This window comes from Nannospalax galili, unplaced genomic scaffold, assembly GCF_000622305.1.
Source record: "Nannospalax galili isolate Female #2095 unplaced genomic scaffold, S.galili_v1.0 scaffold103, whole genome shotgun sequence".
NCBI classification, from domain to species: domain Eukaryota; kingdom Metazoa; phylum Chordata; class Mammalia; order Rodentia; family Spalacidae; genus Nannospalax; species Nannospalax galili.
The window spans coordinates 673470-691698 of record NW_008352136.1 but is presented as its reverse complement, the minus strand read 5'-3'; the positions used below and the strand labels follow the sequence as shown (position 1 = coordinate 691698).

The window sequence follows — 18229 nt, the reverse complement described above, 5'->3', positions numbered from 1 at the left end:
CTTACTAGCTGGTCACTCTGGGAGTGCTACTTCACCCCTTTAAGACCTTGTATTTTAAAAAATATTATTTTTTATGTGTATGAGTATATTGCTTGCATGTGTGTAAGAGTACCTGTGTCATGCAGTGGCTGCAGAGGTCAGAAGAGGATCCCCTGGAACTGGAGTTACACAATGTGGGTGCTGGGAATTGAACCCAGGTCCTCTGCAAGAGCACTCAGTGCTCTTAGCCTCTAAGCCATCTCTCTAGCCCCAAGACCTTGTATTTTTTTAAATCTATATAGCAGTAATACTTACGTTATAGGACAATTGTAACGATTAAATACATTAGCATTTAATCAAGAGATTAGGATAACCTGGGAAACTGACTGCTAGGCATGTGCTCGGTCCAGGAAATGCCATGGTGAGAAAAATAGACATGTCTTTCCTCTGGAGCTTCCAGGGAGATAGCTCCAAACAGGAGCAGGGCACAGTGCTCTGAAATCATGGGTAGGGGTAGGTGGGTGGGAACATTTGAGGAAGCACATGAATCTTAGGGTCTGGAGAGCAAGTGGTAGTGGCTGGGACAGTGGGTAGTAAAAAGTGCTCCAGGCAGAAGGAATATGTGTCAGCAAGCTATAAGCTACAGAGACAAATCTGGCCCTCCACCTGGCTTTATAAATAAAGTTTTATTGGAACCAGTTCACCAGTGTTTTGTATACTGAAATTGCTATTATGCCTCAACAAACAGCGCAGTTAATTATTTGTGACACATCCATTAAACAGTAAAGATTTACCATCTGGTCCTTTCTAGAAAAAGCTCTCAGAACCCTTTTGTAAGGTGGTGAGTTGCCCTCTGGGAGTTTAATCTGTAATGTCAGAACACTTCCAGAGAATCCTCCAAGGTGATGTAGAAGACCCTAGGGTTGGCTCCATTTTTGGAGCTGAGGGAAGGAACCCTGTTTGGAAAGGGTCATGGTTGGTACCCCTAAGACACGCAAGGGTAGGGTGTGTTGGAAGCTGTCCTCCATGGACCCCAGAAAAGACAAGACAGACAATAACTATCAATACATAGGGTATGCATAAAGTCTTTGCCCCTTTAGGATCTGTCTCCTAATTATAAAGTAAGCATAGCGCTGGAGATACAGCTCAGTGGTTGAATACTTACCTAGCACATGCCATCCATGGTATCAACTAGTGAATCAATCAATCAATCAATCAATCAATCAATCAGTTATTATGTGCACAATTGATCCTGCTGTTCCCACAAGCAGGTGAGAAGTATTCTCTAAGCATTCAGCACGAATAAGGTGGCTATGCCCTATGCCCATATTTGGTTCATCAGGGATGCAGTTCTTTAGCATAAAACTCTAGTTTTTCTGCAAATTTCTCTTTTTTATTTTCTTTTCCTTGCCTTTTAAAAACTATTTGTATTGCCAGGCTTGGTGATGCACACCTTTAATCCCAACAGAGGCAGGTGGATCTCTGTGAGGTCAAGGCCAGCCTGGTCTACATAGTGAGTTTAGTTCCAGGCCAGCTGGGGCTACAGGGAGACCCTGTCTCAAAAAGACCAGTACACTCACACACACACACACACACACACACACACACACACACACACACAGATTCCTCGAGAATTTTGTACAATGTATTTTGATTACATGCAGACCCCTCATCTCTTTCCCCACCCTACTTCCCCTCCCCATTCATCCCATTCATGTTCTTTATTGTCTTTTTCTTCCTTTAAAGGCCTATCAAGTCTAAATCTGTATTCCCCAAATGCCCTTAGTGTGGGTCTGTCCCCTGGAATCTGGTCACTTTACCAGGGGTCACATCCCTAAAGAAAACTGACTCCCTCTGCCAGCAGCTATCAGTTGTTAATAGATCCTCAGCTAGGTCTGCGGCTTCTTGGTCACCTCCCCATCCATGCTGGATTTTTGTCTGCCTTGGGCTTGCATAGGTCTTGTGCATGCTGTCACAAACATTGTGGGTTCAGATGTGCAAAGCGCCGTGTGGTGTCCAGACATCATGGTTTCCTTGTATTCATCCACCACCTCTGGCTCTTTAAAAAAAAAAAAAAAGATGGGGCTGGAGAGATGGCTCAGCGGTTAAGAACACTGGTTTGTCTTGCAGAAGACCTGGGTTTGAATCCCAGAACCCATATGGCAGCATTAAACAACTGTCTGTAACTCTAGTCCCAGGGAATCCGATAGCCTCTTCTGACCTCCTCTGGCACTGCACGACATGGGTGCACTTAACTACATGCAGGCAATACTATGCATACGCATAAAATAAATAAAATTTAAAAAAAGATTTTTATTTTTTATTATGTATATGAGCTAGTGTCTGCATATATGTGTGTGTACTGTGTGCATGCCTGGTTCCCACAGAGGCCAGAACATGGCATCGGATTCCCTGGAAGTGGAGTTACAGAAAGCTGTGAGGCGCTATATGGGTGCTGGGAACCTCTCAGTTCTCAGCAAGGACACCAAATGCTCTTAACTGCTTAGCCATCTCTCTGGCTTGTTTTTGTATATGAGTGTATTGCCTGCATGTATGTAAGTACACCTATGTCATGCAGTGCCCACAGAGGTCAGAAGACAACATTGGATCCTCTAGAACTGGAGTTATGGATGGTTGTTGCAGCCATGTGGGTACTGGAAATTGAACCCAGGTCCTCTGTGAGAGCAGCCAGTGCTCTTAACCCCTGAGCCATTTCTCCAGCCCTGTTTTTGTTTTTTTAAGACAAGGTCTCACTATGTAGCTCTGGCTGGCCTGGAACTCATTTTATAGACCAGGCTAGCTCTGAATGCTGGGATTAAAAGCATGTACCACCATGCCCAGCTAGGTTTTGTTTTATTTTTCTTTGTTGTTGTGACATGTGTGTATGTATTTATTATTTGAGACAGGTCTTTTTATGTAGTCCTGACTGGCCTGGAACTCCATATATAGTTTGAGTTGGCCTTGAACTTGCTGTAATCCTCCTGTATCTGCCTCTAGAATGCTAGAATTACAATCATGTGCTACAATACCCAGCTCCCCAAGTTTATTTTGTCACAATGTCTGCCTCTCCAAATTTATTGTGTTAACAATCATTGTTTGGATCTTTGAAAAGATTTTGGAATCTTTTTCCAGGGCCCATTTCTAAAAAGCAGAAACCTGACTCCTTTGAACATGGACTGGTAACACAGCCTATAGTCCTAGCTATTTGGGAAGTTAAGGCAGGAAGGGGATGAGTTCAAAGTCTATAAGGTCAACAGTGAGTTCAAACCCAGCCTCAGGAACTTAGCAAGACCCTGCCTCAGCAAATAGCTGGGAGTATAGCTTAAAGTTAGAGCATTTGCCTAGCATGCATGGGTTTAATCCCAATCACTATATTTTTTTAAAGGAAGAGAAAAAGAAAGATGAAGAAAGATAAACTTGCCCCCTTTGACTGCTCACAGATAGATAAAAGGTAAATTGAGACGTAATAAGGTTTCCAAACAAGAGGGCTTGCTGCCAAGCCTGACAACCTGAGTTCAATCCCCACAAACCATATAATGGAAGGAGAAAATCAAGTCCCATAAATTGTCATCTGATCACCCATGTACCCTGTCACAGACACAAACACATACACACACAAAATAAATAAATAAATAAATAGATAGATAAATAAATAAATAAAATAGATGTAATATAAATGAGTAAATTAGGAAGCCCCAAACCCAAACTAGAAGAGATTCAGGAGCTGTCAAGGGAACTCAGGGAGGCACAGAAGGAGAGCAAAGATTCAATTGTTCTGGAAGGGTCCTAGTGATTGATTACAAATTTATTGGCTATTTCTGACTGGTTGAGTTTAAGTTCTGTCTTTCTTTAGGTCTTCTCAAGAAATGGCATAAGTTCCGCTTGTGTTTTCAAGCAGGGCCTAGGTCATCGGCAAGGCCTGACTGTTTTGTCTCTTCAGGGATCCTTCAGCCCGGCCTCCTTTTCAGTTTGCTTTAACAGACTTTTAGTGCCTTCATTGTAGTTCACCAATGGACAGATTTTCCTGGGTGGGACCTCTGTGCTTCCTCAAATGTCATTAAGTACTATTGCTTTGATCTGTGGGGGTAGCAGGGAGTCTTTTCCTGGGCTCCATTCCTAGAAGTAGAAAGCTATTCACAGAGACCCTTTGCTCTCACAGGTGGCAGGTGCAGGAGGCTGTGGTTTTATGGTCCTGCACACAGAAAGCATGAACTGGGATCTTCTGGGCACAGTGTGCTCCTCTAGAAAGCAAGTGTAGCTCCTCAAGATGACCTTGACATAGCTTACTTCAGCTAAGCGATGCTCTTTCCCTTCTACATCAGCTGCCTGGGGTGTGGCTCAGGGGCAGAGCACTTGCCAGCAAGCTGGGTGCAAAGAATCTTCACTGTTACTTTCCTTGTAACATCACAGCCCACCTGGATATGAGTCCTGCCTCTGCTGCTTATCCGTCTGTGTGGGCCAGGTGAGCTATGGGCCTCACTCAACTGTGGCTTCCAAAAGTGGCTGAGATTCTGTCATGACTGACGGTCTGTAGAGCCTGGATTTTCTTTCCTTTTTTGGTGGTGGGTCATTTTGTTTGCTGTTTTGTTTTAAACATTTCACAAAAAATATTTTATTTTTAGTTTATGTGTATGTTAATTTTGCCTGCATGTATTTAAGTGCACAATGTATAATGCCTGAAGAGGCCAGAAGAGGATGTTAGATCCCCTGGAGATAGTTGTTAGAAATCATGTGGGTGCTGGGAATTGAACCTGGGTTCTCTGCAAGAATAGACAGTGCTCTTAACTGCTGAGCCATAGCTCTAGCCCTGTGTTAAATATATTTTGATCTCTCTTCTCTCTCTCTCTCTCTCTCTCTCTCTCTCTCTCTCTCCAGTCAGAGGACAAGAATGTGGGTCCCTAGGATAGAACTCAGGTCTGAGACAGGGTCTCATTATCTAGGCCAGTCTGGCTTCAAACTCTTCATTTTCCTGCCACCTCCTGAGTGCTGGGATTCTAGGCATGCACCACCATGACCTTCTGGTTTTCATTTTTAAAAAACCTGTGTACCAGCCTGGTCTACATAGTGAGTTCCAGGACAGCTGGGGCTACAGGGAGACCCTGTCGCAAAAAGACCAAAAAAAAAAAAAAACAAACCTGTGTGTACAAGGCAGGATATGACTAACTCTCTGTATAAGTCCTGAGCCCTGGCTTATGCAAAGCCACAGGGCAGACTATTCTGTGCATTCTCTAGCCTTTGCTGGTGCTGTGTTCTCCACCTGGGCCGCCTAGCCAGCTCACCCTACTTACAATCTCAAATGTCACTTCTCTTTAGAGGATTCTCCTGATACCCATCTTCTCCCGCACAATCCCCAAGCTCACCCTGGGGTGACATACTTACCGTGGTGTGTTGTAATAGTCTGTTGACTTGTTTACTGGCCAGCCTTCCCATCCAGTGAAGAATTACAGGAGGGAGGCATGAGCCAAACAATTAGTATCCAGCTGAGGGGCAGAGTTGGCCAAAGAGCAAAAGTTAGGGAAGAGAAATAGGACATTCAGGTATTGCCCTAGAGGATTGGTGACCTGGCTGTCCAGGAGGTTCTTGATTGCTACTAAAGAGCTTTTTTTGGGGGATTTAAGACAGGTCTCCTTTAGCCTAAGCGGACATCAAACTTCTGCCTTGGGATCCTAAGTGTGAGCCACTCCATCCAGTTATGTTAGAGTCTTGAAAGAAGAAAAGCATCCTATTGCCCCAGCACTCAGGAGGAGGAAAAAAGATCCTGAGGCCAACCTGGGCTATAAAGAGACCCTATGAAAGAAAAAGGGAAGGGGCAAAGAGTGGGGAGGGAGAGAGAAGAGGAGGAAGAGGACAAGAAGAAGAGGAGAAGAGCTATTCTGTTTGCAAGTCCCATGAGGTGGGTGTTCTGTGTCCAGCTCCTCCATCTTGAGTGAGAATTAAGACCTGACCTCCTTTTCATCTGGTTTCAGCCTCCTGTGGGAGGTCGTCTCTGGTCCCCACTCTCCATTGCTCATGGAGTAACATGTGGCCTTTCTTGGGGTCCCTTCCCTTGCAAGATTCCATATTGTCTTTTGTTTTCAAGAGTGATAGCAGGCCCAGCAGGTCACTGTCACACTGCCCACCCAATTTTAATCAAGGTTGTCACCAAAGCTGTCACAAACAACGGGGTGTGGGTTGTCACGTGGCCAGCCTGAGTAACCACATTCTCACTTCCTTCTTCCACACCCTGCCGTTGGGGGGTTGGCGGGTCGGGACCATGACGGGGTGCCACGCAGTGTCTGACAGCGTGGGCTGGGCCTTGCCACTGAAGCAGAGTCACTTTTGGGTCCCCTGAGGCAGCTGTCCCATGCTCTGCTGAGCACGGTAAGTACGGGTGTGCAAAACCACAGGGAAGGACTGGGGGCTCAAGGGACAAAGAAGCCTGCCTTCCAAGCTAGAGCAGGACCTCGGGCCTCTCTGAGCTGTTCCGCGCCTCAGGACCAAGGTCTTCCTGGAACCTGTGGCCTTATGCAGGTGTTCCTGACCCATGCCTGTTAACTTCTAACCACTCCCTGGTTACTAGGACCATGCCTGCTGCCTTGTGTATCTCTGAATAGAGACTGGGGCCTTTTTTTTTGTCTTTTTTTTCCGGAGCTGAGGACCGAACCCAGGGCCTTGTGCTTGCTAGGCAAGCCCTCTACCACTGAGCTAAATCCCCAGTCCTGACTGGGACCTTTTAAAAATTAAAGAAAAATCACTTTTATTGTTGTGTGTGTTGCACTCAAGTGCCATGATGTACTTGTGGAAGTCAGGGGACAAATTTCAGGAGTCAGTTCTCTGCTTACACCATGAGTTCTGGGGACTGAACTCAAGTCACCAGGTCTATGTTAGCACTTTTACCTGCTGAACCATCTTCTTGGCTCTGACATTTTGTTTTTCTTTTAAGCAGATTGAGAAAGTGGCACTTATTCATGGAAAATTGTTAAAATATCAGAATTATGTCAGGCATGGTAACAATCTCAGCACTTCAGAGGCAGAGGCAGGCAGATCTCTGGGAGGTCTAGGCTAGCCTGGTCTATATAGTGAGTTCTAGGCCAGCCAGCACTATATAGTGAGACCCTGTCTCAAAAATAAAAAATTAGAATATTAGGATAATATTGTTATCAAATATGAAAATAGTAAAAATAATAATTAGGATACTGTTAAAATTTGGGGGCTGGGGGTTGTTTGTGTTGTTTGTTTTTAAGAGTGGGTCTCATGTAGTCCAGGCTTTTCCGGAACTTGCTGTGTTGTGGAGGATGACCTTACACTTTCTGCCTCCGTGTCCCAGATGCTGGGATTACAGGCAGGTGCCTTCATCAATCCAATTTATGTGGTACTGGGGATTGAGCCTAGGGCTTTGTGCAAAGTAGACAAGTACTCTACCAACTGAGCTACATCCCCAGTTCACTCTTACAGATGTGTACTTGGGGTACTAAAGGAGACTGACAGAGACTAAAGATGCAAGCAGCTCCCATCCCCTCACATCTGCAATTTTTTTTGTCTTCACTTTGTGGTGCTGGGATGGGAGCCCATGGCTGTGTGCATGCTTGGCCAGAGTTCCATCACTGAGCTACCTCCAGCCCTTCTCTCTGCAGAGATTAGCTTTTGTGGTCTGGATGTCTCTTGTTTTGTGGCCTCTGTTTACGTTTTCCTGTATCTAACTTGGATCCCCAAGGGCCTGGCCTCAGTGGGTAGAGGGGCTAGAGATGGCTCCTCTGGGTGCTGACAGAAGGACCACACCCTATGGGGAGGCTGCCTTCCTCCCCAGCTTGGCCAGCAGCCAGGGAGCTGAAGCTTGGAGGGAGCAGAAAAGACTGGGCCACTGGCCAAGCCCTCCTGGAAACTTGGGTCTAAGCTGAACCTTCAGATGGGGTACAGGATCACCTGCTGGGTGGACAGTATATCTGTTTACAGATGGGAAACCAGGCTGTGAGGGGAAAAGCAGCTCCACACAGCAGTGTGACCAGGATACCACCAAGCTGGGATGTGACATAGTCCCTCTGGCTGCAGGACCCTAGAGCCAATGGTGACCAGGTCCCAGTGTTCCAGTTTCCTTTGCTACATCAGAGCAGAAAGAGGGCTGCCGATGGCTATGTTTTAGAAGGAGACAGATGGCTAGGCTGTGTGCACATATGCACATGTACCTGGTGTACTTGTCCATTCATCTGCCTATGTGTCTTTTGAAAACCATCCCTAGGTAAAGAAAAAACAGGCACAGCTCTTCTTGAATTCATTTGTGCTAAACTTCACACCTAATCTGTATTAGGCCAGTGCACTGGAGTCCCAACAAACAAGGCTCAGTCCTAGGGTTAGAGAGTCGTCACACTCACCTAACTATGCTTTGTGGCCTTGAGAAGTACCCTGGGACGTTAAACAGATGAGCATTTTAGTCTGCTACTAAGTTCGCAGAGGGTGAGTGTGGTGGCACACAACTGTGATCCCAGTACTTGGGAGGGGGAAGCAAGAGAATCAGGGATTCAAGGTCATCCTTGGTTACAGAGCAACTTGGAGGCCATCCTGGGCTATATAAGACTGTCTCAGAATGAACAAACCAAAAGTTCACAGGGTAGGTGGGGGTGGGAATTAGAAAAAACATGTCTGAAGAAGATCTCTAATGGGGTGGAAGTTGCCAAGTACAATACAAAAAGCCTGGGGCTGGCATGTCTGTGTAGCTCTGAGCTTGACACCATGCCACAGTGACACGTCCACGCCTGTAATAGGCACTGAATGACACTTTCAGGGGCTGTCAGGCCTCTTGGTGCTGGGGACCACAGAATCCCTGCTCTCTATGAGTCTGGTGGGATGGCCCAGGGCAGACTGTCACAGTGCCCGTGAGCCTATGGGACAAGTGTCCAGAGGGGTTTCTGTGAAGCTGCCATTGCTGTATCTGTCCAATGCCGACTCTAGGACATGTGGCATGACTGGTCATCCAGGTGTCTGTGTTGCTGCATTCTGGGAGTTCTTGAGTTAACCTGAATGGAGTTTTAGGAAACAAACACTGGGAAGGTTTAAAGGATGGAAGATGATAACTCAAACCTGGGATAATCTGGGATGGCTTCCAGGAGGAGATGTATTGGCTCCAAGAACAGAAGGTCCTTGTTCCCAGGTGGTATGGGGCTGAGATAAACTCTGGAAAGGGACTGCCCAGCTGCAAGTTCCTGCTCTTGGTCCTCTGGTTGTGGGTCTCTAGGCACCAAGTGGGCTTCAGTTGCCCCATTTTCCACAAGAATGAATGATGTTTCCCACCCTTTTATGGAGGATGAACTAATAACTCACTGACATGTCTTAGAGCAGTGCCCAGCACTGTCCACATTCTGTATATGTGGCTCATGAGTCAGAGGAGGCTCAGGCTGTGGTAGCATCCAGAGAATACCACAAAGACTGGCTTCTGGGCATCCCTGCCCGCCCCCCCGCAGCCCTCTCTCACTAAGGAAGTCAAAGGACAGCCATAGCCTGCTCCAGGTTGGGGATTTCCTAGGACACAGCAGTGACTAATAGGGAGTCCCCTGTCCTAAATGCAAAATAATGACAACAGCTGGTTTCTGTGGAGCACTGACTGAGCTAAACATTCTACGTGGACCATTGCCTACCTACCCTCAGCAAATCCATGAGGAGAGGGTCGCATTTCCCCTGGGCTCATGGTCCTCCACCTGGGGATGGTCTGACTTGTGATGCTTTGCCCTCACGGTGGGGTAAAAGGATCCCCATTCAGGAGAACCCATACTTTCAGTTTTGAAATTTGATCTAGCCTGGGCTATGGATTCTTTCAGATACTAGGCTAGTGTTAGATGGTATTGCCCAACCATAGGCTAACATGAGCATTCCCAGCACATGTTAGGTGGGTCAGGCTAAGTATAATGTTCATTAGGTCAGGTGTATTTAATGTATTTCTGATTTCTGATATTTTCATGCTGCCATGGACTTCATTGTAAACTGAGGCACAGCTGCATTGCACATGTCATATCAGAGAGGTGAGTACAGTTTCCCAAGGTCGCACAGCTTGTCAGGGACAGAGCTGGGATGGGGCTTTTTGCTGTGACTTTCCAAGCAGGGCAGGGACTGTCCAGTCCCTCAGGACACAGACTTCAAGTGAGGTCTCCTGTGCCTGTCAGCCCTAGTGGTTGGTGTAGGCTTTGCTTCTTGCAGAGGCTGAGATTCCAAGACTGCGCACACTGGGAAGGGGAGTGGAATTAGAATTCCTTGGGTCTGCAGAGTGACGCCCCTAGAAACCTGCCTAGGGGAGAGGCAACTGAATTTAGGGTGAAGGACAGGAAATGGGCAGGCAAGCACTGAGAGCGATAGGATGTGTCTGTCTTCACATTCTTTGAGTTCAGTCTAGTCCCATTCTTGTTTGCTTGCCATTTGGGGAGAGGCGACCGCAGGGTGTGCGCCATCCCTCCCAGCCTTGATTTCTTCATCTGTGTAGTGGGTCCTGAGAGCTGGTGCTTCATTGGAGGGGAGATTAGAGGGGTCACATAGAGGGGGTGAAGAATCCACCCAAGTGGGGTCTTTGCTATAGCGCACAGACCTATCTCAGCAAATAACAAAGTGGAGCATCTGGCGGGCTCATCCACGTGCACTGCAGAGTGGCTTCTGCTAGAGCTGTGGATTCCACTTCAGCCTGGCTCCATCCAGGCTGTGGCATCCCAGGGCCCATCTTACTGTAGTTCACAGATGGCAGGACCAGGCTAGGGTGAACAGTGGCCCTTGTTGGTCTGAGACAGGGATTTCTGGGAATATGTGACTTCTGGAACAAACCCGTCTCTCTGGACAGGCACAGGCAGGGAGATTTGGGCTCTCCCAATGAGTCTCATCTTTTTTCTTTTTTTATTTATTATTTTTATTTTATGTGTATGAGTGTTATGCCTGCATGTAGGTAAGTGCACCCATGTCGTGCAATGCCCATGGAGGACAGAAGAGGCTGTCGGATCCCCTGGAACTGGAGTTATGGACAGCTATTAGCTGCCATGTGGGTGCTGGGATTCAAACCTGGGTCTTCTGCAAGAACAGTGTTCTTAACTGCTGAGCCATCTCTCCAGCCCCTCATCTTTTTTCTTTTTTTGTGCTACTGGAGATGGAATCCAGGATCTCATGCATACTAGGCAAATGCTCTACCACTGAGGCATATCCCCCAACTAGTGAGGCACATTCCCAGCCCTTGTTTTATTTATTAATTTACACTTGAACTTGTGATCTTGCTTCTAATTCCCAAGTGCTGGGATTTTAGATGTGTATCAGCATGTCTGGCCACATTTTTAAAAAGAGATTATATTAATTAATTAATTAACTAATTAATTAATTAGTTAATGTGAGACAGGATCTCACTTGTTGCCCAAACTGGTCTCAAACTCCTGGGCTCAAGTGATCCTCCATTGTCAGCCTCCCAAGCAGCTGAGGTGCTGGGAGCTCTCACTCACCCCACTCATGCACCGCCTTATTTCAACCACAGGCCCTGTGGTTTCCTAGCTGTGGACAGTGGCAGCAGCAAGGTCTCATCTCCATGACCTCTTCTGCAGTCTGGCAGAAGGTCTCTGGGTGAGTCCCTTCCCCTCAAAAGCCAGCATTAGAGACCTTCCGTGCAGTCTCATGTTATAGATGAGACAGCTGAGGTTCACAGAAGATGCTCAGGGTCACAAAGGTGCTGTGGAGGTAAATGTGGGAATCAGGCCCCCCCCACCTCTCTCCTCTACCCCAGGCCCTCTCTGCATGCAGGGGATTGTGGGTAGGAGAGAGAGTAGCCTGTAGTGAGGACCCTTTTGGAACCAGCCCACCCCTGTCTGACTGGTCCTCACCTTTAGCCTACAGAGTGGGATCCTGACCGTCAGACCCTCTGATCTTCTAGGGTGCCTGCCCCAGGAACTAGAGCCCAGCCTCAGCAGTTGCCCTTCCTTCTCTTCTTGCAGGAAGTGGCCAAGGCTCTGTGCCTTCCAGGAACCAGGGGAGGCAGTGGGTGTGAGCATTGTTGTAATGATGACAAACACCTTGCCCTGATGGCTTCTTCCTGCAGTCTCCCATCCCCCCCGCCAGGAAAGTGGGCCCATAGTTGGCCATGCACTCTCACCGGAAGGAGGAACTCTGCTGCCTGTGTTCTGGGGCTCCACAGGCAGGTTGAGAAGCGAGGTGGCCTGTATGCATGTGCACACACACATTGTGAACCCATCCTCCCAAGACATGATGTCCACAGTTCTATGCAAAAGGTCATTTCTTATTTCCCATTTAGGCCCAGCAGAACTCAGCTCAAAAGAGGCAAGTGTCTGTCTCAAAGGTCACTGAACTCAGGGTTGGAGAGATGGCTCAGTGGTTAGAAGTACTGGCTGCTCTTGCAGAGGACCCAGGTTCAATTCTTAGCACCTATATGGTGGCTAACAACTGTCCATAGCTCCAGATCTAGGGGATCCGACACCTTCTGGTCCCCACCTGCATGGCGCACATGCGGTACACCTATATACATGTATGCAAAACAGTTATACATATAAAATAAAGTCAACTATAAAAAATTTAAAGGTCACTCAGCATGTAAGAGGCAGATCTTGAACCTCCTCCTGTCTGACCCCACAATCTGCTGCTCACCTTAGGTCCTGGGTGGTTCCTGGTGAATGGTGGCCTGGACTTTCCTGTGTTGGGACTTCAAACTTCTGACCAGCACCATGGAACTGAGCCAAGCTTTCTGCTCACATCTCTGTCTCTCTATAAAGTCTCCCTGGATCTGGTTGAGGCCAATCACTTGCTGGGTATCTTTGGCAAATTGTTCTGTCTCTCAGCCCATGTCCTCCTCTGTAACATGGGGATAACTGGTACAAATGCCATAAAGTTTGGTTTCAGAAATTCTAAGATGTCATCAGATTTGCATTTTAGAAACTCAGTGTAGGTGTAACTAACCTGTAAAAGAGCTCAGACTGAGCCCAGCAGCAAAGGGGCCCTTGAGTAAGTCATAGTCACCCTCCATCCTGCCAATCACAGGGGTGAAGGACAAGGGAAGGATACTAGAAATGATCTGGGCATTGGTTATGGCTTCTGCCATGTCAGACACTGTTGGAGGGATTGTGTACTGCTAAAGTGCTGGAAACCAACAAATACCCAGGTCCTGCTACTCGCCACAAAAATTTTAAGGGCAGGATTCTGAACTCTAAATGCTAGCCAATGCCAAGGGAAAGTAAGGGAGCAGAGAGAAGACAGCTACAGGAAAGTGATCATTCTCCTGACTCCCTTGTAGGGAGGACAGTGTGGCTCTCGGTACGGACAGTGGTTCTGTCCACAGACAAACAGAACGCTGAGTTCCTGGAGAGGTGAGTTTCCTCCTGGTCCCTGAAAGTGCACTTGTTGGCTCTGGGCCCTGAAGGACCTAGAGGCAAGATGGCAGAAGCAACCAGGGCAGCTGACCTTGGTTGAGAGCTTGCCGTAGGAATGCATACTAAGGACTCCACACACCTCTTGTGGCATTCTCAATGTTTCCTGCCAGTGGATCCTGTCACCTCCCCACCCAAGCAAGGATATCAAGGGAACAGGACCAAGCAGAGACATAGAGAAAGAGACAAACCAAGGCCCTGAGGACTGGCAAGGGCTGTGGGGGCTAAGGTGGCAGAGGGAGTCAGGGACCAGGCTCAAGGGGCCTCAGAGCCCCAACAAACTGGCTTTATCCTCTTCTGACAGCTGTGTTCAAAGTGCAATGATCACTGATCTCTTTAGGAGCTGTATGCATCCATGACTGCCGCTTTCTGACATGGTATTAATATTTACAAAACAGACATCAAGGGCTGGCAAGATAGTTTAGCTGGTAAGGGCACCTGCTGCCAAATCTGATGAACTGAGTTTGATCCCAGGGCCTACATGGTAGAAGGAAAGAAAGAACTGATTCCTGAGAGTTGTCCTCTGACCTCCACTTCCATGGAGTGGCAAGTGCATGCATGTACACACACACACACACACACACACACACACAATTCATAAATTAAAATGTAAAAACAAAAGCCAGACACTAAGAAGGGCTGACACAAAAAGTGAATGTTGGGGCTGGAGAGATGTCTCATAACTCTAGCTCCACGGAATCTGACTCCTTCTGCTGGCCTCTGTGGGCATGCATTCAGTGCACATATATATAATCAGGCAAACACTACAACATGTCAAATAAAATAAATAACTCTTTTTTATATTTTATTATATTATTTTTATTTTATGTGTATGAGTGTTTTGCATGCATGTATGTAAGTACACCTGTGTCGTGCAATGCCATGGAGGTCAGAAGAGAGTGTTGGATTCCCCTGGAACTGGAATGGTTGTTAGTTGCCATGTAGGTGCTGGGACTCAAACCCAGGTCCTCTGCAAGAGTAGCCAGTGCTCTTAACCACTGAGCCATCTCTCCAGCCCCTAAATGTTTTTAAAGGAGAATCAGGCTAGGTGTGGTAGTACATGCTTTTAATTCCAGTTCTCTGGAGACAGAGGCAGGCAGATCTCTGTGAGATCAAGGCCATCCTGGTCTACATATTGATTTCCAAGCCAACTAGGGTTGGGCAATAACTGTGAAGCATGTAGAATAAACACACAGTAAGCACTCAAAAATTATTCCAGTGGTGGGGTGAGATGGCTCAGTCAGTAAGGTGCTTGTGGTACAAGCCTGAGGACCTGGGTTCAGTCCCCAGTTCCCATGTAAAAGCCAAGCATACCACACATCCTTAATCCCAGCACTGGGGAAGTGGACATATGGGGATCCCTGGGACTTTCTGGACAGCTAATCTAGCCAAATTGGTGAGTTCCAGGGTCACTTAGAGACCCTGTCCCCAAAACATAAGAAGGAAAATGATTAAGGAAGATACCCAACATCAACCTCTGGCCTCCACAGGCACCCACACACATGTAAAGTCACACACACATAGAGTCTCTCTCTCTCTCTCTCTCTCTCTCTCTCTCTCTCTCTCTCTCAAAAACAAAAACACAAACAACAAAAAGGGACTGTAGTAGGGAGCGCTAAGACTTCCTTTTGCTGGGCTCAGTGGCACACCCCCATGATGCTAGCATTTTTGAGGTTGAAGTAGGAGGCTTCCTTAGTTCAAGGGCAGCCTAGACTACAACTGGAGCTCCAGGCCAGCCACCACTGTGTGATAAGACTTTATCTAAGACAAAACAACAACAATGATAAACAAAGACATAACAAAACCCTTTCTCTATGCCCTATGGAGTGTTCCACCCACAAATAAAAATTCTCCTTCATTTTATTTTTTACTTTTCAGTGCTAGAGATTGAACCTAGGACCTTGCACATGCTAGGCAAGCACTCTATCACTGAACTACATGCCCAGTCTTCCCTGTCCCACCTACATTTTTTCAGTTGTTGCTTTTGGAGGGGGGTGTGGTAGAAACAGGGTTTCTGTAGCCCTGGCTGGCCTCAAACTCACTATGTAGTTGAGGATGACCTTGAACTCCTGATCCTCCCGCCTCTGCCTCCCAAGTGCTGTGATGACAGGCTTGTACCACCATGCCCAGTCCCTTCAGCCTTCTCTTTACTTTTTGAGACCAAATCTCATGAAGTTGTACAGGCTGGCCTTGACCTCACTGTGTAGTCAGGCTGAATGAAAACTTGTAGTCCTCCTGCCTCAGGCTCCCAGAGCAGACCAGAGTTGCCAGGGAGGTTCTCACTGGGCAAGGATGATGCATCCTCACCTCCCTGTCCCTCTCTCCCCAGGTACCATGCTTCTGCACCTCCTCCTGCTGCTGACCCTCCTGGGCCCTGGCAACAGCCTTCAGCTGTGGGATACTCTGGGGGAAGGAGTCAAGGAAGCCTCAGGCCCCGCACTTATCCGGGGACGGAGACAGGCAGGAGAGGACGATGAATTTGAGGACCCTGACTATCCCCTGGAGGCCACGGACCTTCCAGAACTACTTGAAAACATCACCAACCCTGTGACTACAAACCCTGAGTCTCTGACCACCATGGGCACGATGGAGCAGCGAACTTTTATGAGGCCCGGAATCCCGGAACCAGCTACTGTGGAGGCCACAGCTATAGGTTCTGCCGGCCCAGATGCAGGAGGGGCAGCGGTGGGAAAGCTTAGCACAGAACCAGTGACACAGAGGAGCTTAACCACAGTGGAGATGACCACTCAGCTAGCAGCCGCAGAGGCAGAGACCAGCCAACCAGCAGCCGCAGAGCCAGAGACCAGCCAACCAGCAGCCGCAGAGCCGGAGACCACCCAACCAGTGGTTACAGAGGCAGAGACCAGCCAACCAGCAGCCGTAGAGCCGGAGACCAGCCAACCAGCAGCCGCAAAGCCGGAGACCACCCAAGCAGTGGTTACAGAGGCAGAGACCAGCCAATCTCCCAGGAAGTCCAAGGCTGTAAAAGTTCTGTTCACAGAGCCAACTGCCACAGAGCCTCTGTCTATAGCACCAGTGACCACGAAGTTCCTGTCCACAGGGCCTACTGGGTCCATCATCTTTCTTGGGCCGTCTGCTACTCAGGAGAACATCACTATGACGAGAGACAACTTATCTGACATCGGCATGAAGAAAGGTCAGATTGTCACCCCTGGGAGCTCTGTGGCCCCCAGCTCTACAGGGACCTCGGACCTCATCCCTGTGAGGCAGTGCCTGCTCGCCATCCTTATCTTGGCCCTGCTGGCCACCATCTTCCTTGTGTGCACCGTGGTGCTGGCAGTCCGCCTCTCTCGTAAGAACCACATGTATCCCGTGCGTAACTACTCACCCACGGAAATGGTCTGCATCTCGTCCCTGCTGCCTGATGGGGGTGAAGGGCCCCCTGTCACAGCCAATGGGGGCCTGCCCAAGAGCCAGGGCCTAAAGGCAGAGTCCAGTGAGGACCGAGATGGGGATGACCTCACCCTGCATAGCTTCCTCCCTTAGCCTCCCCTGCCTGAGTACAATCCCAGACAGCTTGTGCCTGTCATGCCAACCCACTGGTCAGCAAGGCTACAGGTCTGGATTTCCTGAGTGACCCCTGTTCCCAGGAGTCTTTAGGTGTACAGACCTTGGCCCACCCCAAACTGGGCCAAGAGCAGCCAAGATCCTATGGCTCCTGCCTCATGGAGCCTGATGGCCTCCAAGCCAAGGAACAGGGCATCAGTCACTGCCTGGATAGATCTCCCTGCCTGTCCCGTTTGTTCTGAGACTCCCTTAACACTTCCTGCTGCTGCCCACCTTCCTGCAGGCCACTGAAGTCCTGTCCCCACGTTCCCAAGGAAGACTGAGTTCCTTAAGCCCCAGTCATTTTCCTCTGTTACTTTGGATGCCAATGGTCTCAGTTGCAAAACAGAAAGGGGGCACTTGAGGCTGTGAAGAGCAGCAGTCCCCAAGCGCCATGACCTCTGCTCTTCCATATCACAGGGAGGGGCAGCTCGACTTTCCTGGGCTTCTGTCTGGGAGATCCCTGGACTGGGCAAGAGCTCAACTTGGGGAGGTTAGGGTGGGTTTGGAAGGTTAGCTCCTTCTTCGGGACTGTGAACTAATGAGGTTCCATCTGGTAACAGAGTGCCTTTACCCTGCCCATCCCTACCTTTCCCTGTGGCCTTGGTTTAGGGTGGGCCTGGCACAGCACAGGCACTCAATAAATGCGTGGTAATACGTGTGTGCAGCCTTCCCTGATGCCCCATCCCTCAGTGCAAAGTGGCAGCTGACTCTTTGCTGTTTACCTTCAGTCCCAGGCCCCTCAGGAAGCCCTCTGTGTGAGAATTTAGGCCTGCATTCATGTTGCCTTTTGGGCAATAGAGACATCTTGGTATATCCTTGGGCAACTGGGACCCTTTCAGGATGCAAGGGAAAATGAATGACTTAAACTAAAGCAGTAATGCACACCCAGCACTCATGAGATAGAAGCTGAGGATCAGAAGTTCAAGGTCATCCTTGGCTACAAGTTCCAGGCCAATATGTACTACATGAGACTCTGACTCAAGAAAACTAAAACTGTTGGGTGTTCTGACACATGCCTTTAATCCCAGTTCTAGGGAGGCAGAGGCATGTGGATCTCTGTGAGATCAAGGCCTGCCTGGTCTACATAGTGAGTTCCAGGCCACCTGGGGCTACAGGGAAACCCTATGTCAAAACAAACAAAACTAAAACTAGGGCCAGTGAGATGGCTCAGCAAGTAAAGGTGCTTGCTGCCAAGTCTGATGACCTGAGTTCACTACCCAGGGTTCACATGTGGAAGGAGAAAATGACTCCTGAAACCTTCCTTTGACCTCCATACACACTCCCAAATAAACAAACAAAACAAAATAAGCAAGCAA

General features: G+C 48.3%; 1 protein-coding gene across 2 annotated transcripts; it reads left to right on the top strand.

Annotated features, from left to right (window-relative positions):
• The first annotated feature begins 6246 nt into the window (after positions 1-6246).
• Selplg (selectin P ligand) lies at positions 6247-17571 on the top strand. Of its 2 annotated transcripts, none has more exons than XM_008848950.3 (2): positions 6247-6339; positions 15673-17571. In XM_008848950.3, the coding sequence occupies exon 2, from the start codon at positions 15678-15680 to the stop codon at positions 16848-16850; it is 1173 nt and encodes a 390-aa protein (XP_008847172.1). In that variant the 5' UTR covers positions 6247-6339; positions 15673-15677; the 3' UTR covers positions 16851-17571. The 2 variants fall into 2 exon arrangements, with proteins under 2 accessions (XP_008847172.1, XP_029409902.1); XM_029554042.1 differs by lacking the exon at positions 6247-6339 and adding an exon at positions 9892-9968.
• Positions 17572-18229: the final 658 nt, after the last annotated feature.